Source organism: Mytilus edulis, chromosome 8, assembly GCF_963676685.1.
Source record: "Mytilus edulis chromosome 8, xbMytEdul2.2, whole genome shotgun sequence".
NCBI classification, from domain to species: Eukaryota; Metazoa; Mollusca; class Bivalvia; order Mytilida; family Mytilidae; genus Mytilus; species Mytilus edulis.
The window spans coordinates 12,177,465-12,203,624 of NC_092351.1; the positions used below are offsets into that span (position 1 = coordinate 12,177,465).

At 34.1% G+C, this 26,160-nt stretch overlaps 1 protein-coding gene across 1 annotated transcript; it reads left to right on the plus strand.

Moving 5' to 3' along the window:
- The first annotated feature begins 5,309 nt into the window (after positions 1-5,309).
- Positions 5,310-24,332, plus strand: LOC139484806 (uncharacterized). The gene is made up of 9 exons (XM_071268780.1): positions 5,310-5,453; positions 6,922-7,139; positions 13,083-13,249; positions 13,709-13,959; positions 15,260-15,672; positions 21,246-21,515; positions 22,721-22,915; positions 23,675-23,822; positions 24,077-24,332. Exons 1-9 carry the CDS (start codon positions 5,363-5,365, stop codon positions 24,205-24,207), a joined length of 1,884 nt encoding a protein of 627 aa, XP_071124881.1. The 5' UTR covers positions 5,310-5,362; the 3' UTR covers positions 24,208-24,332.
- The last annotated feature ends 1,828 nt before the right edge of the window (positions 24,333-26,160 follow it).

Consider the following 26,160-nt stretch of genomic DNA (forward strand, 5'->3'; position numbering starts at 1 on the left):
AGTAACGATCGATTGGTCTTAAATTTGCTACAAACACACACAATTTAAACATATTCTAAGAATATCATCTTGTCAGACTGATTGACCCAAAGATTTTTTGTACAAATATACGAAAAGAACGACAATAATTAAAATCTGAATTTCGAAACCGCTACAGGTAAAATCATTGATACCATATTCTTTTTTCACTGAATATTTTATAACATAGACTAGATTAAACTTATTTTTGAAAAACACAATTACATGATGTACGACTTGATAACTTTGTACAACCGAAAACACCGAAAACCGATCAAAAGAATATAACCTCTCTCGAAACTGACCAGCATGCTCTCAAACTCTTTACAAAAAGGTAATATGTGAAAAAAAAACATACAGATGATCCAAAATTAAATTTAAAAAAAATTGTGTTGGCATATTATCAGGTTAAAATGCTTCATTCATAGTATAAAATGTTAATTTATGAGCATTATTCAATCAATGTAGTTTGTATGCTCGGCCAAAAGTGTAATACACCAATGTATGCTCGGCCAATAGTGTAATACAACCTGTGTATGCTCGGCTTATAGTGTAATACATCCTTTGTATGCTCGGCTTATAGTGGAATACAACCTGTGTATGCTCGGCTTAAAGTGTAATACATCCTGTGTATGCTCGGCCAATAGTGTAATACAGCCTTCGTATGATCGGTTTATAGTGAAATACAACCTGTGTATGATCGGCCAATAGTGTGATACATCCTGTGTATGCTCGGCCAATAGTGTAATACAACCTGTGTATGATCGACCAATAGTGTAATACAACCTGTGTATGATCGGCCAATAGTGTAATACACCCTGTGTATGCTCGGCCAATAGTGTAATACAACCTTTGTATGATCGGCTAATAGTGTAATACAGCCTGTGTGTTATCAGCTTATAGTGTAATACAACCTGTGTATGCTCGGCTAATAGTGTAATACAACCTGTGTATGATCGGCCAATAGTGTAATACACCCTGTGTATGCTCGGCCAATAGTGTAATACAACCTTTGTATGATCGGCTAATAGTGTAATACAGCCTGTGTATTCTCAGCTTATAGTGTAATACAACCTGTGTATGCTCGGCTTATAGTGTAATACAGCCTGTGTATGCTCGGCTTATTGTGTAATGCAACCTGTGTATGATCGGCCAATAGTGTAATACACCCTGGGTATGCTCGGCCTATAGTGTAATACAACCTTTGTATGATCGGCCAATAGTGTAATACAGCCTGTGTATTCTCGGCTTATAGTGTAATACAACCTGTGTATGCTCGGCTTATAGTGTAATACAGCCTGTGTATGCTCGGCCAATAGTGTAATACAGCCTGTGTATGCTCGGCCAATAGTGTAATACAACCTTTGTATCATCGGCCAATAGTGTAATACAGCCTGTGTATTCTCGGCTTATAGTGTAATACAACCTGTGTATGCTCGGCCAATAGTGTAATACACCAATGTATGCTCGGCCAATAGTGTAAATTAAATACAACCTGTGTATGCTCGGCCAATAGTGTAATACAACCTTTGTATGATCGGTCAATAGTGTAATACAGCCTGTGTATTCTCGGCTTATAGTGTAATACAACCTGTGTATGCTCGGCCAATAGTGTAATACACCAATGTATGCTCGGCCAATAGTGTAATACAACCTGTGTATGCTCGGCTTATAGTGCAATACTATGCTCGGCTTATAGTGCAATACTGGTCCTCGGCCAGCTGTAATGGCTGTGTATGCTCGGCTTATAGTGAAATGCAACCTGTGTATGCTCGGCTGATAGTGTAATACAATCTTTGTATGATCGGCTCATATTGAAATACATCCTGTGTATGCTCGGCCAATAGTGTAATACAACCTGTGTATGATCGGCCAATAGCGTAATACAACCTGTGTATGATCGGCCAATAGTGTAATACAGCCTGTGTATGCTCGGCCAATAGTGTAATACAACCTGTGTATGATCGACCAATAGTGTAATACAACCTGTGTATGATCGGCCAATAGTGTAATACACCCTGTGTGTGCTCGGCCAATAGTGTAATACAACCTTTGTATGATCGGCTAATAGTGTAATACAGCCTGTGTATTCTCAGCTTATAGTGTTATACAACCTGTGTATGCTCGGCTTATAGTGTAATACAGCCTGTGTATGCTCGGCTTATAGTGTAATACAACCTGTGTATGATCGGCCAATAGTGTAATACACCCTGAGTATGCTCGGCCAATAGTGTAATACAACCTTTGTATGATCGGCCAATAGTGTAATACAGCCTGTGTATTCTCGGCTTATAGTGTAATACAACCTGTGTATGCTCGGCTTATAGTGTAATACAACCTGTGTATGTTCGGTCAATAGTGTAATACAACCTGTGTTTGATCGGCTTATATTGAAATACAATCTGTTAATGATCGGCTTATAATGAAATGCAACGTGTGTATGATCGGCTTATAGTGGAATACATACTGCGTATGCTCGACTTATAGTGTAATACAACCTTTGTATGTTCGGCTTATAGTGTAATACAACCTGTGTATTAGCGGCCAATAGTGTAACACAACCTGGGTATGATCGGCCATTAGTGTAATACATCCTGTGTATGCTCGGTCAATAGTGTAATACAACCTGTGTATGCTCGGCTTATAGTGTAATACAACCTGTGTATGCTCGGCTTATAGTGTAATACAGCCTGTGTATGCTCGGCTTATAGTGTAATACAATGTATGCTCGGCCATTAGTGTAATACAACCTTTGTATGATCAACTTATAGTGTAATACAGCCTTTGTATGCTCGGCTTATAGTGTAATACATCCTGTGTATGCTCGGCGTATAGTGTTATACAGCATTTGTATGCTCGGCGTATAGTGTAATACAGCCTTTGTATGCTTGGCGTATAGTGTAATACAGCCTTTGTATGCTCGGCTTATAGTGTAATACAACCTATGTATGCTCAACTTATAGTGTAATACAGCCTGTGTATGTTTGGTTTATATTGTAATACAAACTGTATATGCTCGGCTTATAGTGGAATACAACCTGTGTTTGCTCGGCTTATAGTGAAATACAACCTGTGTTTGCTCGGCTTATAGTGTAATACAACCTTTGTATGCTCGGCTTATAGTGTAATACATCCTGTGTACGCTCGGCTTATAGTGTAATGCAACCTGTGTATGCTCGGCTTATATTGTAACACATCCTTTGTATGCTCAGTTTATAGTGTAATACAACCTATGTATGCTCGGCTTATAGTGTAATACAGCCTTTGTATGCTCGGCTTATAGTGTAATACATCCTTTGTATGCTCGGCGTATAGTGTAATACAGCCTTTGTATGATCGACTTATAGTGTAATACAGCCTTTGTATGCTCGGCTTATAGTGTAATACATCCTGTGTATGCTCGGCTTATAGTGTTATACAGCCTTTGAATGCTCGGCGTATAGTGTAATACAGCCTTTGTATGCTCGGCGTATAGTGTAATACAGCCTTTGAATGCTCGGCTTATAGTGTAATACAACCTATGTATGCTCGGCTTATAGTGTAATACAGCCTATGTATGTTTGGTTTATATTGTAATACAAACTGTATATGCTCGGCTTATAGTGGAATACAACCTGTGTATTTTCGGCTTATAGTGAAATACAACATGTGTTTGCTCGGCTTATAACGAAATACAACATGTGTTTGCTCGGCTTAAAACGAAATACAACCTTTGTATGCTCGGCTTATAGTGTAATACAACCTGTGTGTGCTCGGCTTATAGTGTAATACAACCAGTGAATGATCGGCCAATAGACTAATACAATTTCTGATAGAAATCATGTGAAAGGGTATGGCTATTATATCTGATTATTCAAAAGTGTATTCTGCAAATAATATACACTAGATCAAATCCGCAAAATCGCGGGAATTTTTATTTAAGTTGGTTCGCCTAAGATAGAGTTGGGCCGGTAACTGAAAACACACATGTCTATATGCGTAATTGATGTATAAAGTTCATATTATATAGAATTAAACATTGTTTTTTATTCAGTTTGTGAGCAGACAGTCCAATTAAAAAAAAATCCAGACCATTTAATCCTTATAATTCTATCTCTAGGAATATTGCGAGACTTTCTTGTGGAAATGTTTGTAATTACACAGAATAAGTCACAATAGTTATATGAATTTTGTGTAAGGAAGCTACTATCACTTTAGCCTGACCTTTCTTTACACCAATTGTCATCCTTCCTTTTTTTGGCCAAGTTGATCATCCTGCCTTTTATTTTGCCAAGTTGCTCATCATGCCTTTTTGCCAAGTTGCTCATCATGCCTTTTTTTGCCAAGTTGCTCATCATGCCTTTTATTTGCCAAGTTGCTCATCTTGATATTTTTTTTGCCAAGTTGCTCATCATGCCTTTTTTTGCCAAGTTGATCATCATGCCTTTTTTTGCCAAGTTGCTCATCATGCCTTTTTTTCTGCCAAGTTGCTCATCATGCCTTTTTTTGCCAAGTTGCTCATCATGTCTTTTTTTTTTGCCAAGTTGCTCATCCTGCCTTTTTTGGGGGGCCAAGTTGCTCATCATGCCTTTTTTTTGCCAAGTTGCTCATCCTGCCTTTTTTTACTGAAAACTGCTATTCTGTATATTTGATTCAAGTTTCATCCTATATCAAATATCACAGTGAGATACGCTGTAGCCTTCGTGTGTTACTCCTAATCACTTGAACTAAACCAATAGACTGAAGATTGAAGAATCAAATAAGATATCCCACTCTTTGCAAAGCAAAAAAAAAAATTAGAGGCAAGAATATAATGATGATAATTACAATCATATTTGTATAAAAATTTCTCTATACTTTGTTAAAAACTTTGACAAGTTGTAACATCGAACGTCATGTCAATGGTGATGCAGGGTGATCTAAATCTGCATGAATAGGTAAGATATAAACCGTGACAAACCTAGGGTTTCTCAGTGTAGCTAGAAGCATCCCAATCATGCTTCTTAAAACAAGAAGTGCAAAACATCATTGATCGAAAGAGGGAAGTGGCGTTAATTTTATTTAAATGTATCTTAATATGCATTTACTTTTCGATTATTTTACATGCATTTTATGATATTAAAGCTTTGTTTTCAATTACCATAAGTACATGTATACTATATACTATACACGTTTTAAAGTACCTATCACTTAAAATCGATAATTTATTATATATGAACAGGGGTGAACTTTATTTCACATAACGAAAAAGAGGGTAAATTGACATAAGATTTTCTTATCAAATTAATTAAACTTCCCGAATACTATAAAAGGGAAATATTATCTAATTTAAGGCGAAAGAAGCATCGGTCAATAAGACAATACAATGGCACAATTTATGGAAACAAACTTGCTTATTTTGAAGACGACTATATTATTATTTTTGGTGGAATCGCATGGTCATATTTTATTACAAGGTATGAATTATCAATTTGTGGAGACCGCAATGATATGTTTTACCAATTGACCATAAACATAGAAAATGATACTGAGCATAGATTTTGTAGAAAATGAGAAATCTTAAATAAATCACAATATTATTTTGTATTTTTAAAGAAAAAAAAAGAATGCAAAAGCAAGTTTTATTAAATATACAAGAAAGTAGATGTGGTTTATTAGTAAATGGGACAGTAAAGCAATCTACAACATCACTTTTTTTTTAAAAAGAAATACACTTGTATTGAAAGCACGAAGCACTGCAAAAACATTTACAGTCCTTCCAGCTGAAGGACGCCTCCGGGTGCGGGAATTTCTCGCTACATTGAAGACCTGTTAGTGACCCTCTGCTGTTGTTTTTTATTTGGTAGGGTTGTTGTCTCTTTGACACATTCCCCATTTCCATTCTCAATTTTATTTACAGTGTAAAGATGCCGAAAACCGATTTATAAAAAACGAAAACAATCTATAAGAACACTGTCGACATGATTACTTTCATAGTGATAAAGATTATACCACAATGTTGACTATTGTACCCCTTTTCTATACATTTGTTTCTATTATGTATGTTTGTTTTGTTCAAACATCGTTGTCAATATGATAGAATTTTATGCGACTCTCATACCAGCAAGAGAGCCTGCTTTCAAAGTCTTTCAAACCGCGTTTAATTCACCATTTTCTACATAAGAAAATGCCTGTACCAAGTCAGGAATATGACAGTTGTTATCCATTGGTTTGATGTGTTTGAGCTTTTGATTTTTCAACTGTCCGTTTTGAGTTTTCCTCGGAATTCTGTATTTTTGTAATTATATTTTTTGCTAATTTTCGCTTCTTTGAATTCAATTTGTATTCAATGGAATAAACTTCTGTATAGAATATTAAGATAAAGGGTAATTCTTTTTTTACCCTGTTTTTTTTTAATCAATATGTTCTTACTTTAATAATTCTGAAACAGTTCTAATGATCAGTAAGCCATTTAGGGATTTTTCAGCCAATAAGCTGAAAAGATATTTACTGTCAATCATACGAGATCGAACATATAGATTGTATGTTTTGAAACGGATATTGTGCTACTGTTATATGTGAAGTCAATATTTCTACACATCACATTAGATGTTGTTTTACAAATGTACTCCATGACCTAATGCTGATTCATTGTTCGGTTCCGACGATAGTCTTTTGCAAAGAAATATTCTTATTAAACTAAATCATATTTTCACAAATCAGTACAACATTTCTTAACCTAAAAGTTTTTAGGTCCACACGCCCTCAGTTTTCTGGTTCAACTTGTTTTCTATATCGTCATGCCCCGGTCTTTTTTAGCCAATTACATGGTTTTGGTTTTTTTCTCATTGTTGAAGGTTGTCAAGTGTGTGGATATAGGTTACGTACACCCATTTAATTTTATTCTGACGTATTTTTGTTTGCATTCTAACATATTTGTTTCAGACTACAAGGAACATCCGTGCATTAGACCATGTAAGACAGATCATCCAATGACATGTGAATATAACTTTACAGTTGAATACTATTATACTCTTACAAAGTCTTGTTATGAATGTCCTTACAATACAACTGATTGTGGACGACCTCATTGTGTTCCAGCGGATGGGAATCAAAGGGGAATAATCACAGTGAACAGGATGTTACCGGGCCCTGGTATACATGTAAGATATAAATTTATCCAATTAGTCTGTTTTAAAATCAAAACAAACCTCTGTACAAACAACGATTGTTAGCTTAATTTTTGTCCACTCTTAGGGGAGCTTGACATTTATTTGGGGGGAAATTATCACAAAAATCGACACCTACTTTCGAAGATGAGAATTAAGTATTCAAATGTCTGCAAAAACATTCAAAATTTTACGTAGACCATGTTTAAGATTGAAGTTATAAGTTTAAATATCGATTTTTGAATTTTTGGGGTGAAACCCGATTTTTTAAATAACAAAAAAATCGTGTTTTTGCCTTAAGAAAATATCACTCTGTAAATATAGACCAATTGGGCAATTATCTATCTTGGAACAGTGTATCCAATTTCATTATGTATGGAAATTACATTTCATTGTATCGTTTCTTTTGCTGACTAGTATATTAACAGACATGTCGTGTGTCAGTTCTCTATACTCTATTACTTTGTACAACTTCACGCACATCTAGCTTTATTACGAAGATTAAAATTTCTATTTTGTCAGGAATCAAAATTATTCAAACCTAATTTCAAACATTAAGACAACATTTTAAATATATGATGCGATCATTTATTTACACTGATTTTTCAGAGAGTTATATGTTTTACAATGGGCACCAGTTGTACACAGTTTCTCCTGATTTAATTTCTTTTTCAAGTTTATATAATGTATAATCTATCCAAACATGAACTGTAAAATACACCAACATTGAAATACAAGACATTACTATTTAGGTTTGAAAATAATATGAGGTCAGCATAGTACCCTCATCACGTTAAACTCAGCCTTTAAAGTTTCAAACTATTTTTTAAAATGTTTTCATCATAAGGATATTACAAAATGAAATAAAACTTCTTTTAATCGATCTAAAGGAAATTTTAACCTCTTATGTAATATCTGTAATGCAATTCATGTGTCGCAAGGACAAATAACCAGGTACACGTATATCAAGGACTCATTTTACCAAGAGAGCATGTGTCCCTAAAATCAGATAAATTGATAAAACGAAACAAAGTACAAAGTGTAACCGTTATTTTTTTAGTAAGTTAAAACACCTTACGTAATCATTAAAATGACAATAAATGTCCAATCAATACTTTAACGAATGTGTCATCCGAACAATTGTGTATGCGTTCGGTTGCACGTAATTCCGTTATTGAGTGATTGGTTTGCAAATACAATTCAACAAATCTAAAAGGAAGCAGTTAAGATAAGCAAACAAGGCAGTAAATACCGACTGGTTTTCATAAGGAAATCGGAAAAATAGACTTGAAAACTGTTGCTGAACAACAGATTATACAGATGCCTTATTAACATTTCTGATTGGTCTTTCTCATCATACAGATCCCTTATTAACATTTCTGATTGGTCTTCCTCATCATACAGATCCCTTATTAACACTTCTGATTGGTCTTCCTCATCATACAGATGCCTTATTAACATTTCTGATTGGTCTTCCTCATCATACAGATGCCTTATTAACACTTCTGATTGGTCTTCCTCCATATAAAGATTCCTTATTAACACTTCTGATTGGTCTTCCTCCATATAAAGATCCCTTATTAACATTTCTGATTGGTCTTCCTCCATATAAAGATCCCTTATTAACACTTCTGATTGGTCTTCCTCATCATACAGATGCCTTATTAACATTTCTAATTGGTCTTCCTCCATATAAAGATCCCTTATTAACATTTCTGATTGGTCTTCCTCCATATAAAGATCCCTTATTAACACTTCTGATTGGTCTTCCTCATCGTACAGATGCCTTATTAACATTTCTTATTGGTCTTCCTCCATATATAAAGATCCCTTATTAACAATTCTGATTGGTATTCCTCATCATACAGATTCCTTATTAACATTTCTGATTGGTCTTCCTCATCATACAGATGCCTTATTAACATTTCTGATTGGTCTTCCTCATCATAAAGATCCCTTATTAACACTTCTGATTGGTCTTCCTCATCATAAAGATCCCTTATTAACATTTCTTATTGGTCTTCCTCCATATAAAGATTCCTTATTAACACTTCTGATTGGTCTTCCTCATCATACAGATGCCTTATTAACACTTCTGAGTGGTCTTCCTCATCATACAGATGCCTTATTAACACTTCTGATTGGTCTTCCTCATCATACAGATGCCTTATTAACATTTCTGATTGGTCTTCCTCATCATACAGATGCCTTATTAACATTTCTGATTGGTCTTCCTCATCATACAGATGCCTTATTAACACTTCTGATTGGTCTTCCTCATCATACAGATGCCTTATTAACACTTCTGATTGGTCTTCCTCCATATAAAGATCCCTTATCAACACTTCTGATTGGTTTTCCTCATCATACAGATGCCTTATTAACATTTCTGATTGGTCTTCCTCATCATAAAGATCCCTTATTAACACTTCTGATTGGTTTTCCTCATCATACAGATGCCTTATTAACAATTCTGATTGGTCTTCCTCATCATAAAGATCCCTTATTAACACTTCTGATTGGTCTTCCTTATCATACAGATGCCTTATTAACACTTCTGATTGGTCTTCCTCCATATAAAGATCCCTTATTAACACTTCTGATTGGTCTTCCTCATCATACAGATGCCTTATTAACACTTCTGATTGGTCTTCCTCATCATAAAGATCCCTTATTAACACTTCTGATTGGTCTTCCTCATCATACAGATGCCTTATTAACACTTCTGATTGGTCTTCCTCATCATACAGATGCCTTATTAACACTTCTGATTGGTCTTCCTCATCATACAGATGCCTTATTAACACTTCTGATTGGTCTTCCTCCATATAAAGATCTCTTACATTTCTGATTTGTCTTCCTCATCATACAGATGCCTTATTAACACTTCTGATTGGTCTTCCTCCATATAAAGATCCCTTATTAACACTTCTGATTGGTTTTCCTCATCATACAGATGCCTTATTAACACTTCTGATTGGTCTTCCTCATCATACAGATGCCTTATTAACACTTCTGATTGGTCTTCCTCATCATACAGATGCCTTATTAACACTTCTGATTGGTCTTCCTCATCATACAGATGCCTTATTAACACTTCTGATTGGTCTTCCTCATCATACAGATGCCTTATTAACACTTCTGATTGGTCTTCCTCCATATAAAGATCCCTTATTAACACTTCTGATTGGTCTTCCTCATCATACAGATGCCTTATTAACATTTCTGATTGGTCTTCCTTCATATAAAGATCTCTTACATTTCTGATTGGTCTTCCTCATCATACAGATGCCTTCTTAACATTTCTGATTGGTTTTCCTCATCATACAGATGCCTTATTAACACTTCTGATTGGTCTTCCTCCATATAAAGATGCCTTATTAACATTTCTGATTGGTCTTCCTCCATATAAAGATCTCTTACATTTCATATTGGTCTTCCTCATCATACAGATGCCTTATTAACATTTCTGATTGGTTTTCCTCATCATACAGATGCCTTATTAACACTTCTGATTGGTTTTCCTCATCATACAGATGCCTTATTAACATTTCTTATTGGTCTTCCTCCATATAAAGATCCCTTATTAACACTTCTGATTGGTCTTCCTCATCATACAGATGCCTTATTAACACTTCTGATTGGTCTTCCTCCATATAAAGATCCCTTATTAACACTTCTGATTGGTCTTCCTCATCATAAAGATCCCTTATTAACACTTCTGATTGGTCTTCCTCATCATACAGATGCCTTATTAACATTTCTGATTGGTCTTCCTCCATATAAAGATCCCTTATTAACACTTCTGATTGGTCTTCCTCATCATACAGATGCCTTATTAACACTTCTGATTGGTCTTCTTCCATATAAAGATCCCTTATTAACACTTCTGATTGGTCTTCCTCATCATAAAGATCCCTAATTAACACTTCTGATTGGTCTTCCTCATCATACAGATGCCTTATTAACACTTCTGATTGGTCTTCCTCCATATAAAGATCCCTTATTAACACTTCTGATTGGTCTTCCTCATCATAAAGATCCCTTATTAACACTTCTGATTGGTCTTCCTCATCATACAGATGCCTTATTAACACTTCTGATTGGTCTTCCTCATCATACAGATGCCTTATTAACACTTCTGAGTGGTCTTCCTCATCATAAAGATCCCTTATTAACACTTCTGATTGGTCTTCCTCCATTTAAAGATCCCTTATTAACACTTCTGATTGGTCTTCCTCATCATAAAGATCCCTTATTAACACTTCTGATTGGTCTTCCTCCATATAAAGATCCCTTATTAACACTTCTGATTGGTCTTCCTCATCGTACAGATGCCTTATTAACATTTCTGATTGGTCTTCCTCCATATAAAGATCCCTTATTAACACTTCTGATTGGTCTTCCTCCATATAAAGATCCCTTATTAACACTTCTGATTGGTTTTCCTCATCATAAAGATCCCTTATTAACACTTCTGATTGGTCTTCCTCCATATAAAGATCCCTTATTAACACTTCTGATTGGTCTTCCTCATCATAAAGATCCCTTATTAACACTTCTGATTGGTCTTCCTCATCATACAGATGCCTTATTAACACTTCTGATTGGTCTTCCTCATCATACAGATGCCTTATTAACACTTCTGAGTGGTCTTCCTCATCATAAAGATCCCTTATTAACACTTCTGATTGGTCTTCCTCATCATACAGATGCCTTATTAACACTTCTGATTGGTCTTCCTCCATATAAAGATCCCTTATTAACACTTCTGATTGGTTTTCCTCATCATACAGATGCCTTATTAACATTTCTGATTGGTCTTCCTCCATATAAAGATCTCTTACATTTCTGATTGGTCTTCCTCATCATACAGATGCCTTATTAACATTTCTGATTGGTTTTCCTCATCATACAGATGCCTTATTAACACTTCTGATTGGTTTTCCTCATCATACAGATGCCTTATTAACATTTCTTATTGGTCTTCCTCCATATAAAGATCCCTTATTAACACTTCTGATTGGTCTTCCTCATCATACAGATGCCTTATTAACATTTCTGATTGGTCTTCCTCATCATAAAGATCCCTTATTAACACTTCTGATTGGTCTTCCTCCATATAAAGATCCCTTATTAACACTTCTGATTGGTTTTCCTCATCATAAAGATCCCTTATTAACACTTCTGATTGGTCTTCCTCCATATAAAGATCCCTTATTAACACTTCTGATTGGTCTTCCTCATCATACAGATGCCTTATTAACATTTCTGATTGGTCTTCCTCATGATACAGATGCCTTATTAACATTTCTGATTGGTCTTCCTCATCATAAAGATCCCTTATTAACACTTCTGATTGGTCTTCCTCATCATACAGATGCCTTATTAACACTTCTGATTGGTCTTCCTCATGATACAGATGCCTTATTAACATTTCTTATTGGTCTTCCTCCATATAAAGATCCCTTATTAACATTTCTGATTGGTCTTCCTCCATATAAAGATCTCTTACATTTCTGATTGGTCTTCCTCATCATACAGATGCCTTATTAACATTTCTGATTGGTCTTCCTCATCATACAGATGCCTTGTTAACACTTCTGATTGGTCTTCCTCCATATAAAGATCCCTTATTAACACTTCTGATTTGTCTTCCTCCATATAAAGATCTCTTACATTTCTGATTGGTCTTCCTCATCATACAGATGCCTTATTAACACTTCTGATTGGTCTTCCTCATCATACAGATGCCCTATTAACATTTCTGATTGGTCTTCCCCCTTTGATTGATATACTCTATTTCAAATATTTTTTTCGGTCTTAAACTTTTGCTCTTATTTTCATTATTGTCTCTTCATATGTTTTTATTTGTACGATAACATCAGTATTCTACATGTGTTTCAAACAACAATTAAACCATGTGTATGTTTTCAGGTATGTTACAATGATACTATAGTTGTAAATGTTCATAATAAGCTGGAGGGTAGCGAAGGAACATCTGTACACTGGCATGGTATACACCAGAGAGAGTCACAATTCATGGATGGTGTAGCCATGGTGACACAGTGTCCAATACTACCATACACTTCATTCCAGTACAAGTAAGTTTAAAACAGTGTGAAAAAAACTAGTATTGTTAACATTATGGAGGATTTTAAAAACAAACTCAGAGATAAACAAGTACGTTAAAAACAGTGTGAAAAACTAGTATTATTTACATTATGGGGGATTTTAAAAACAAACTCAGAGATAAACGCAGTTTTAAAGAAATGAACCAATACATAGTTCACTACAGTAATTTAGCAGTAATGTTTATCTGACTTTATCTGATCTTCAATAATGCAAACAAAATTAATGCTTGAAGATATAAGACATTGAATATCCAGCATACTCGTATTTATTTTTAGACATTTATTTATTTCGACTAAGTATTGTAGCAAGGTCAGTGTAATAACCCATGTATCCAACTTGTAATCACTTTGCCACACATTATATCAAGGCTAACCAAATAAAGATCGGACAGATAAATCCAAATACAAAGTCTAACGTTGTATCTCTAGATTTAAGGCATCGACATCAGGAACACACTTTTGGCATGCTCACTCAGGATTACAGAGATCTGATGGTTTCTTTGGACCGTTAGTCATACGGCAAACCCCAGAACAAGATCCACAGTACAGCATGTACGACATTGACACACCAGAGTATACAGTAATCATCAACGATTGGTTGACAGAGCTGTCAATCAACAAATTTGCTCATCATTATCTTGCAGACGGTGACAATAAACCAGCATCAATGCTTATAAACGGTAATTGTTGGCATATTTTTTACACGAGACATCTAAATAGAGTGAAAAACTACAATACAATAACAGAAAAACACAATAAAACTAAACATGTGTTTTTCAACTGTAGACAGGCACTTGTCTCCGATTTTTATTTTAATATACCTTAATTTTCTTATAATACAACAGTGTTATTTTAAGATATAAAGGAACTTATTTTTTGAGACAAGTGCTTGTGGACATTTCTCATAACATATTAGACTTTGGTCAATCTAATTAAAAACCGATCTCTCATCGCTCCCGTTTTCTGATATGTCGCGTGGAGATCTAACGAAACCGGCTTTGAGGTCACATGTGAGTGAACTAAAAGTAATGAATTTATAATGATATGCAAATGAATTGACGACCTATTAATAAGCCAATCAAAAAAGTTTATGAATTATTTTGACTGACGATTTCGTCGTAAATAAAATGAGTTACGCCCCTTTACCTTACGTTAAACTTTCAAGATCGTGGAAGACTCAATTTCATTGGTCGAAAAAGACACACCTACGAGGTCACTCACATGTGACTTCAAAGCGGGTTTCGTTAGATTTCCCACGCGACATTTCAGAAACAGGAGCGATGAGAGATCAGTTTTTAATTAGATTGGACTTTGGTACAATTTGGAATTACTGGATCTTTAGAAAATGAGTTGTAAACTCATCTAGATACAGCTATTTTAGGAATCCACAAAAAAAAAGTCTTCAAAATTTACGAGTAGGGTTTTCATAATGATGTTTTACTTGAGCAATGGTTAGGTTATTTGATGAATGTAAAACCTTGTCTAATATCTAGATTTTTCCTTATTTTTTTCTAGGACTGCGTGGGAATTTTAACAATTATAGTGCAAATGTGATGTTTTGGCAATTCCTCACAAACAAAGAACTTTTCCATTTTTTTTCCTTTCTTAAAAGGGGAACGAGTTCTCTCTAATGCATATCTCGTCTTTAATAAAGACAGTTTTTAAATGCTCTTTCTAGAATAGAGTTGATTTTAGTTACACACACGTATGTTCAATGTTCAGTAACTTCTTATTTTTGGTTCTACCATACTCATTCATATCTCTCTTATATTTTCGTGTATAGCAGATAAAGTTACGCTCGTCTAGAAATTTGAAAGATTACCATTATCGATTTCAAATATGTCTCCCTAATCTCTTCTTTCGGTACAGACTGGCTTCATCTTCTACTTATATTTCATATAATATTTTGATACACTTATATATTATCATCAGTTAAGTTAATATATTTCTTTTGTTTCTATTCAGTATTTTATGTTTTAGGAAAGGGAGCGTTTCAAAAGTTTACGACGCGTACAGGAGGTGAAGTGTACACGCCATTTGAAGTTTTTACAATCGACTCTGGTCGCCGATACCGCTTTCGACTGATCAGTAACGGTCTGCTTTTTTGTCCAAAACACATTTCTATTGATGACCACAACTTTACAGTTATAGCTACGGACGGAACTCCAATCGAACCAATAGAAGTGGAAAGTCTGATAATGTACAACGGAGAGCGCTATGACATCATCATAAACGGTGATCAGCCGGTTGACAATTACTGGATGAGAGTAGTAGGACTTGCAGACTGCGAAGTTAAAAATGCTTCACAGCTGGCTATAATAAGATATCGAGGAGCCAATGAGACTGACCCCTCAGAATCAAGATTTTATGACGATGTAAACAGAGATGGAAAGGTATATAGAATTCCCTATTTTGGTGGTATAAGTTCTAAGTTCCGACCGTAGGAGTCGTTGATTAAAGTTAAATGCAGGGTTTATATATATGAAAAAAGGCAACAGTAGTATACCACTGCTCAAAACTCATAAATCTATGGACAAAAAACAAAATCGGGGTAACAAACCAAAACTGAGGGAAACGCATTAAATATTAGAGGAGAACAACGACACAACCTTAAAATGTAACACACACAGCAACGGACTAAGCATTAGACAAAATCCGATGAGAATAACCAATATAACATCAAAACCAAATACAAGAATTTGGGATAGAAAAGTACCGTGACACGTCTTATAGTAATGTGAATTCACACTCAAATATAGGAGAAAACAAACGACACAACGGAAACACAACGTAAAAATGTTACACACACAGAAACAAACTATGATATAACAATGGCCATTTTCCTGACTTGGTACAGGACATTTTTATTGAAAAAAATGGTGGGTTGAACCTGGTTTTTGGCATGCCAAACCTCGCACTTTGATGGCATTGTTAAATATAACATTAAAATGACAACATAATAATATAGGACTACAATACAAATAAATAGGAGAACGTATTCGGCAAAGAAACACATGAATAATAGATAACAAAAGGCATCAGCTTTAAAATTCAATATGTCAAAAACGCGCCTCGTCCACACAAGACTTACCAGTGACGCCCAGATATAAAAATTCGAAAGTAAAAAAAAAGGGGGGACAAAGTTGTTCAGCTCTGAGGATCAAAAGTTGAAAAAGGTTGTGCCAAATACGGCTAGGGTTTTCTGCTTTTGATAAGAACATCCTTATTATTACAATTTATGCTATTGCAAACAGTAAATTTTATCAAATGAATATAAAAGATTTACATGATAAAACTGACGTCTTAACTAATTACAGAAAACAAAACCCGAATACATAATACATTGAAGACCAACAAAGAAAATAGACAAACCCAACTGAGCGCAAATAGTCATAACAATGACGTCACATTCGAAGTGGTGAAAAGGCACAATATTACGTCACGCAGACATTTGAATTTCTGAAACAGCACAAAAATGACGTTATATTTGAAAAATTATATCTAAAAAATAAGATAGAAATAGGATTGATTTAAGTTTTAATAGAACTAAATACTGATATTACATTTAAACAGAATGCACATTGCAATACTAATCCATAGCAATTAACTATATTATATATATGTCCGGTTTGTTTTGAATCTAAGACCCCGTTCACACTAGGACATTTTTATCGATTTAAACTAGACCGGTTCACTTTAGATCGGTTTAAGGGCTAATGTGAACGCATTGAATCGATCTTCAATCGGTCTAAACTAAAACACCAAAAGAGGTAGTTTAGTTTGAATCGATCTAAAGGAAACCGATCTTACTTTAGATGTGAACGCAGAGATCGGTTTAAACTAGAACGATTGAATCGAAAATAACGTATGCGCATGTATAGCGGCAAAACTATCTCAGAGGTTCGTTGTTTAACCCATATTTCTCTGTTAAAAGACCTTTAAAACAAACTGTAAACATGTTGTCTTCGCCATAGCATAGATTTGCGAAGTCTGTGTCTTCTTTTCTTATGTTGATTTTGTTTCTTTGTAGGAACCGCAGTATTTCCGACGTCGTGTTGTTACTTCGTTGCTATGTAGTTATTTTTTTTCAAAATTAAAGAAAACTGCAATAACACCAGTATCAAAATTTTAAATTGTGATTCAAGAGAAACAATAACTTTATCCAATTTTTTTTCCAAGTGTGTGTATCAGTGTATCAGCACATGAATTTGATAAATCAGTTCTATTTATACACAGTGTTTACAGTTTTACGGGCAAAAAGGTTAGATCATGGAAGTAATATTGGAAGGAATAACATCGTCGTCACTTCAAAGGTTTCATCTGCGTTACCGCCCATCTTTCAATAACTCGTTAATTGGTTCAATATCTGGCATGGAAGTTTATTCTCCGCATGTGATCGATCAAATCACTGACACTTATCGGTCATTTTCGTGTTCACGGAGAACTACGAACAGACAAGTTTTTGTCGAATATACATGCGAAGTAACCCGACTAGTCCATTCGTTACATTCCGTTGATGTACGCTGCCGAAAAGAGTCATTCGTTCAATTTTTATTTTAGTCCAATTTTTCCCTATTTTTGTTTAGTTTGAACTTAATAGTTAAAACCGACAGCTATCACATACGAAATTGGAGAACAAAGTTGTGTCATTTCAATTTTAAAATTTACAGACAATTAAAAAACCATTTCCGTATAAAGTTAAGAAGATGACTGTACAATAAATACGTTTGGACACCCTTTATTAAATACGAAAAATCTAAATCTCTCGTGTATTTATAGTCAATTAAATTATTAACAATTCTAAACGGTTCTATCCTTCAATTTAAGTTCTTGATACATAAACTAATTTGTGTAAAAAAGAATTTACCGTAAGACAGATAGATGCAAGCCCATTTCGTCGGTTTGTTATATTTTTTGCTGTATAGCTTATTATATTAATACAAGCATTCCACAATAAACACTTTTTAAATATATATTTACGAAAATATTATCCCCGTTTTAGTTGTCCAGTTTCAATAATGCAATCAATGACATTTATGACATATACATAAATTTAGAATACTTGAAAGTAAATATTATTTCATTCAATCTCGATAAACTTTGCACATTTCAACAGTAAAAAAATCTATGCCTACATTTGCCTACATTATTTTGTTAAACATCATGTGAAACCTGATCGATTCATCGGTATTTAACTGTTTAACTCGGGATCCGCTTTTAACCGGAAAATACTTTTAGAACAGTTTAAAACAAACGGTAAAAAGCAAAAATATGCTAAATTAAATACAATTTTCCATGTTAAACTGCTGTAGTTTGAACAATTCTCGTCCGTTTTTCAAGTTTTTTTCACCATTCGATTTCTTTCTAAAGGTAGATATTCTATGTGATACAGCGCTACCTTGTTATTAATAAACTAGGGATTTCCCACAGGTGCGCTATAATTACCGGACTCGATAAAACCACGTGACTGATAAGAAATTCCAGATGCCTTTTACAACCGCGGTAACGCAGATAGTAACCAAAGGCGTCTTACCGCTGAGACTATAATTGGATGAAATCGTATGACTTTAGTACAGAGCTCAGCATGCTATAAATACATGCTAATTAGTCGTTGTTATTCCTTCTAAATATTACTTCCATGGTTAGATCGATTACGTTTTTAATTGTAGTGTGAACGCAGTGGTTCATATTAGACCGATCATGGAAGTAATATTTAGAAGGAATAACAACGACTAATTAGCATGTATTTATAGCATGCTGAGCTCTGTACTAAAGTCATACGATTTCATCCAATTATAGTCTCAGCGGTAAGACGCCTTTGGTTACTATCTGCGTTACCGCGGTTGTAAAAGGCATCTGGAATTTCTTATCAGTCACGTGGTTTTATCGAGTCCGGTAATTATAGCGCACCTGTGGGAAATCCCTAGTTTATTAATAACAAGGTAGCGCTGTATCACATAGAATATCTACCTTTAGAAAGAAATCGAATGGTGAAAAAAACTTGAAAAACGGACGAGAATTGTTCAAACTACAGCAGTTTAACATGGAAAATTGTATTTAATTTAGCATATTTTTGCTTTTTACCGTTTGTTTTAAACTGTTCTAAAAGTATTTTCCGGTTAAAAGCGGATCCCGAGTTAAACAGTTAAATACCGATGAATCGATCAGGTTTCACATGATGTTTAACAAAATAATGTAGGCAAATGTAGGCATAGATTTTTTTACTGTTGAAATGTGCAAAGTTTATCGAGATTGAATGAAATAATATTTACTTTCAAGTATTCTAAATTTATGTATATGTCATAAATGTCATTGATTGCATTATTGAAACTGGACAACTAAAACGGGGATAATATTTTCGTAAATATATATTTAAAAAGTGTTTATTGTGGAATGCTTGTATTAATATAATAAGCTATACAGCAAAAAATATAACAAACCGACGAAATGGGCTTGCATCTATCTGTCTTACGGTAAATTCTTTTTTACACAAATTAGTTTATGTATCAAGAACTTAAATTGAAGGATAGAACCGTTTAGAATTGTTAATAATTTAATTGACTATAAATACACGAGAGATTTAGATTTTTCGTATTTAATAAAGGGTGTCCAAACGTATTTATTGTACAGTCATCTTCTTAACTTTATACGGAAATGGTTTTTTAATTGTCTGTAAATTTTAAAATTGAAATGACACAACTTTGTTCTCCAATTTCGTATGTGATAGCTGTCGGTTTTAACTATTAAGTTCAAACTAAACAAAAATAGGGAAAAATTGGACTAAAATAAAAATTGAACGAATGACTCTTTTCGGCAGCGTACATCAACGGAATGTAACGAATGGACTAGTCGGGTTACTTCGCATGTATATTCGACAAAAACTTGTCTGTTCGTAGTTCTCCGTGAACACGAAAATGACCGATAAGTGTCAGTGATTTGATCGATCACATGCGGAGAATAAACTTCCATGCCAGATATTGAACCAATTAACGAGTTATTGAAAGATGGGCGGTAACGCAGATGAAACCTTTGAAGTGACGACGATGTTATTCCTTCCAATATTACTTCCATGGACCGATAGAGATCGATATGATTAAAGATAATGTGAACGCTAACTGGTTTTATTTAGATCGATTCAAATTAGATCGATAAAAAAAAATGCTAGTGTGAACAGGGTCTAACTTCAAACATAAAAATCGTACAGATTACGTTGAACAAAATCAAAACTAATAAATGAAGGCGGTGATTAATCTTCTTCACCATAACACATGAATTTAATAAAAAAAGATGTCAACCAATTTGACAAAATCCGATGAAAATTACAAATATAACATCAAACCAAATACATGAATTTGGAATAGATAAGTACCGTAACACGTAAAAAAAATGAACGAAAAACAAATATGTAACACATAAGCAAACGACAACCAGTGAATTACAGGCTCCTTACTTGGGACAGGCACATACATAAATATTGTGGCGGGATTATCACTTTAAGACCAATGTATGGCAATTACTTGTTTACGAATTTTAAGAAGTAAGCTTTAAATGGCATAGAGACATGCCATGATCGCTGAAACAATATATCATAGACACAACAAATGTTTGCCCGATTTACATAGCAACGTCACATCAAAACACATCCAAATATCCTTGAAGAACGACGAAAACCCTCGTTAAAAGCAAACATTTGGAGAGTAAAAAAAAACACTTAAAAACTACAATACGACGTCAATTGAATAAGATGAATAAGCTGAGTATCTGAAACGATAGACTAACATTTATCTCTAAAGAATACTTTGGAAGAATGCTCGTTAGACAAAAAACAAATTGTGTTATGGTTGCAGAATGTTAATAAGTTTGTATTTCGATATTGGCGTTATTTATACATAAAAGTTATTACAATTCGTTTAAACATGTATTTCAATACAGTACTATTATATTTTCTACCATCGTTTTAATACAGATACTGAACCCATTGAATGCCAAAGAGACAGAGAAACTTATACCAGTTTCCAGTTTGGTATCAAAACTTGACGATGATGCATCACTGAAAGATGTTCCGGACAAACGGTTTTATCTGGCAATGGATTTCTACAATATTAGTAACTACCGATTAAATGATATGTACCAAATACATGACCACGATCATATCCATTATACACCACAGATTAACCACATCTCTAACATATTACCACCATCACCAGTGTTATCACAGTTTAATGACATCCCGAAGGTAAGTCGAAAGAAAACTGATAGTTCGTTCTTATATTGAGCTGTTACACCACTGTCCCAGGTGTATGTGTCTGTACCAAGTCAGGAGCCTGCAATTCATTGGGGCATGTCGTTTGTTGCTATTTATTTGTGTTTCGTTTAATTTTTTGTACATAAATTAGATCAATAGTTTTGTCTCGTTTTAATGATTTTACATTTGTCATTGCGTGACCTTTCATGTCTGACTATGCAGTATGGCCATGGGTTATGCTCATTAGTGAAGGCCGTACGGAAACACATAACTGTTAAAGTAACTTCTGTGTTATCTGGTATGTTGTGGAGAGGTGTCTCATTGGCAATCACACCACATCTTCTTTTTGTATAATTAAAACAGTAAAGAATACGACATACTATTTCAAGGATTGCAAACCTTCTTGTCGGTCCACTGGAAGATGCTCTCTATATAAAACTATAAAAGTCTTTAAAGGCGCATGCATCGTATGTGTTTCGTGTTAAATGTACGCAATATAGAAAAAAACGAAGAAAAGAGTCTTGATAATGTGGTCTGTCTATTGGATGACAGTATATATAGTTCCAGCATTTATAGTTGAAACATCACAACATTACTCTTTGAACATCCATCCAACACGTTACAGTGATATAATTTTATACAATTATTTTTATGTATTAGTAATATTGTAATGAGCTAATGGGTATATGATAATGATGCAGTTACTCGATCATTAGCACAGACAACCAACATGACCAACAGACATCTTAGATCTTGTGGATTTTATTTCTAGAAAGACTATTACTAGAATTACTTTTGTCAGAATATCAAATAAACTTTTGTTTAAGTGTATATTTTTTCGGTTTAAATTGATTAAATGAAATGATTCTAAGTTGTCATTAATGTTTGTGCACTATATAACCGATATTAAACACTAGGAGTCTTCGATCTTATCAGTTATCGCGATACAGTTGTTAAACCCTACCGCATGTGCCTGTCCTAAGTCATGTAGTAACCTCTTCAGTGGTTGTGTTACGTCATTGGAAAAGGTATAGCTGCAACAAAAAAACAACCTAATAGATGAAAAGTTAAGACTTACATTGTACAAGAAAAAAACTGATCACAAGGACAAGTTTGAAAACGCATGTGTGCGAATGTATCAAAAAGGCACAGGTGCATTCTATAACTTAATTAATCAATTATTTCGTTTGTTGCAGGAATTACTGTGTAATCCAGAGACACTGAATAAAACAACTGACTGTACCAAGGAGTACTGTGAGTGTGTACATGTACAGAAAGTATCACTAGGAGATACAGTAGAACTGGTGCTCATTGATGAAGGACATACATATGATGCAAACCATCCTATGCATTTACATGGAAATTATTTCCGAGTTGTCGGTATGGATAGGGTAGGTAGAATTGTACCTTTTGTTGTGTTGTTATAGATCGCTAAGTAATAACACTAAAACTTTTGAAAATTAACAAGAGGCCAATTTCTGTGATTGATTTCCGTGATGTATGAGGTATAATATTTCATTTAAATTTAAATCGACACGTAAAGCAATTTTGAAGGACACTAACAAATAAAAAATAACAAAAACGATTAACAATCCCTGGCTGAGAAATTGAAGCTACATGTATGCATATGCATAGTTAAGAGATTCTCTCTTTTTTTTCACTTGAAAGTTTGTCACACTAAAGGAGAGGGTATGATAAGAGCTTTATTATTCGACATTAACTTACAAAAACAGTCAAAATTCTGCGGTTTATAGAAAATCATGGGCTAGTACATATGTATCAGTGAATAAAATCTGAAAATTTGAAACTGAAATATCAGACAGTTGTATTTTTCACAATGAAGTCATAAACATTTTAAAATTTATGAGCCTGTAATTCAAATGTTGTCGTTTGATGCTGTATATCATATTTGTTTTCCGTTCATTATTTTGTACAGAAATCATGCCGTTAGTTTTCTCGTTTGAATTGCATAAAAATTCGTTGTTAATCTATGTGTCATTTAGTCTCTTGTGGATAGTTGTTTCATTTGCAGTCATACCATATCTTCCTATTTTTATAAATCACCGTTTTGCCTGTAGTTTTTACAAAATTGGGTATGAGTGAATCCCTTACTCAAAGAGATATAATTTGCAATTACATATTTCTTACAGCTTGGATCCACTACAACTTTAGAGGAAGTAAAAAAACTCGACGACCTTGGATTATTGCAAAGAAATCTTACAAAACGGGCAGCTAAAGATACTGTTACTGTACCAGATGGCGGATACACGATTGTTAGGTTCCATGCTACTAATCCAGGTAAATATGTTCGACCATTCCGTACTTTGACCTATAATGGTTTACTTGTATCCACAAGAGACTAAATGACACATAAATTAACAACGATTTTTTATGCAATTCATACGAGGAAACTAACGGCATGATTTATGTACAAAATAATACAAAATTGTGACTTGGGTGGTTTTTAGACGAATGCAAGAAATTTAAAGGAAGGAAAACATATTATATGTATTATCCTATCTCAAAATCAATAATTGTTTTGACTTTTTTAGGATTTTGGTTTTTTCACTGTCACATAGAATTTCACGCAGAGGTAGGTATGGGCCTAGTTTTCCAAGTTGGTGAGATCCATGAACATCCAAAATCACCGCTAAATTTTCCAAAGTGTGGATCGTGGTATTAAGTGGAGGGATCATTCACTGGAAGAATTGTTTAAACTTCTCCAGTAGACAATTGAGACGCTTTAATTATGCAGACTATTCATATTGTTTTGAAATATTTAATAAATTACATATGCATTTCTATTAATATTTAATAAATTACTTATGCATTTCTATGATTTCATTATGCTATTTATACTTATAACAACATAAACGGTACAAATGTATCTGCACCAGATGCGTATTTCGACAATCAATGTCTTTTCAGTGACGCTCATGGTAAAATATTTTACCATCCAAACCTTATAACAAAGATCAATGTCTTTTCAGTGACGCTCATGGTAAAATATTTTACCATCCAAACCTTATAACAAAGATGAAGGCTTTCACTGAAGTAGTACATGTACACCATTTTATTTAGGGACAAGCTGAGGACAACTCTGGGTGCGGGATTTTCTAGCTGCGTGGGAGAACCATTGGTGGCATTCGCCTGTTGTCTGCTCTTTAGTTGGGTTGTTGTCTCTTTGACATATTCCTTATTTCCATTCTTAATTTTTATTATAAACCAAAAAGGACAAAAAAGTATATCCAAAGCTGGGAAAGGAACAAGAGCTTTACATAATCAGGATGATATATTCCTTGATTTCAAACAATTAACATAATTTTGTATCAGCAAATTGCAATAACACAAATTTCGTAATGTCATATTAGTACCGAAGTACTGGCTACTGGGATGGTATTTAAAATTGAAAATTGAAATGGGGAATGTGGCAAAGAGACAACAACCCGACCAAAGAACAGACAACAGCAGTCTTTGAATTGAATAACACGATAAATGTAAGAAAAAAATAAATCGGAAGATTGTGTAAGCTTATAATTGGTACAGATATGCTATATAAATTGTCTTAAAACTCATAAGGCATAACTACGTTAGCATTCATTTGAATAAACGTGTTCGCTGGTTTTTGTAGCGGAGAGTATTTTGGACGACGCCTTAAAGTGAAGCAACTATGAATAGGTCAAAATAATACAGATAAAATAAATTACTGGTGAAATCAAACTACATATAAATGGTTGATTGAGTGTTGGTTGGGCAATGTTAAGTGGAATATATGTCATATATGTTATGGACGGCTACATAAAAGAGAAATATCTAAATTGAAAAAAGACATATACAGGCCTGAAATACTCTCAACTTTCGTTCTAGGTGCTGAGACATATAATAATAATAATAACATCCACGACATCGATAGGCATTTATATCTTAAATTGGAGGAAACCTTGAAATAATATTACAGAAAAATGTTGATTATTGTAGAGCCCGTAGACGGTGCATTACGTTTGCGCGCATTACCATCACATTTACGCGCAAAAAAACATTACGTTTGCCCGCAGCTTTTGATTACAATTGCGAGCATTTATTTGACAGGTAAACTCAGGTAAGCTCAGGTTATAATACTTATTTATTTATAAATTTGTTCAATTATTTTTAAGTAAAAGTACCTTTCCGTTAGGCTAAGTCACCTACTCACCCACGAGGAGGTTGAAGTGGGATTCAAGCAGGATAAGTCGGTTGCATTATATTCTATTAATACGAAAAGTTTTATATTCATCATGTACTAATGATTTTCTTCCCGATTTGTTATAAAAAAAAACAAACGTCAACTGTTCGTGCCTTGACCAAACTTTTCAAACTAACTTAAATTATTTACGAATTTAAAAGAGATCACTACTCGGGGTACTTGTTCACCCTGACAAATTCGTAATGAAGTTACATGTTTGCTCTAAGTTATGACTGAATTTATTAGGAACACTTTATATTTTGTCTTATAGTTCGATATAAACAATATATAATTAAAAACTATTTTCAAACTTAATGATTTTAAGTCATATCTAATATGAAAATTATAGTTATTTATATTTTGATATTATTTATATCTTATTATATTCCTTTTTTTTACCTGAGTTTACCTGTA

Excerpts from the sequence above, each read along its gene's own strand:
- LOC139484806 (XM_071268780.1), top strand. The coding sequence starts at position 5,363 with ATGGCACAATTTATGGAAACAAACTTGCTTATTTTGAAGACGACTATA. Across the intron at positions 7,140-13,082 it reads TACCGGGCCCTGGTATACAT|GTATGTTACAATGATACTAT; the intron begins GTAAGATATAAA and ends GTATGTTTTCAG. Across the intron at positions 22,916-23,674 it reads GAGTTGTCGGTATGGATAGG|CTTGGATCCACTACAACTTT; the intron begins GTAGGTAGAATT and ends TATTTCTTACAG.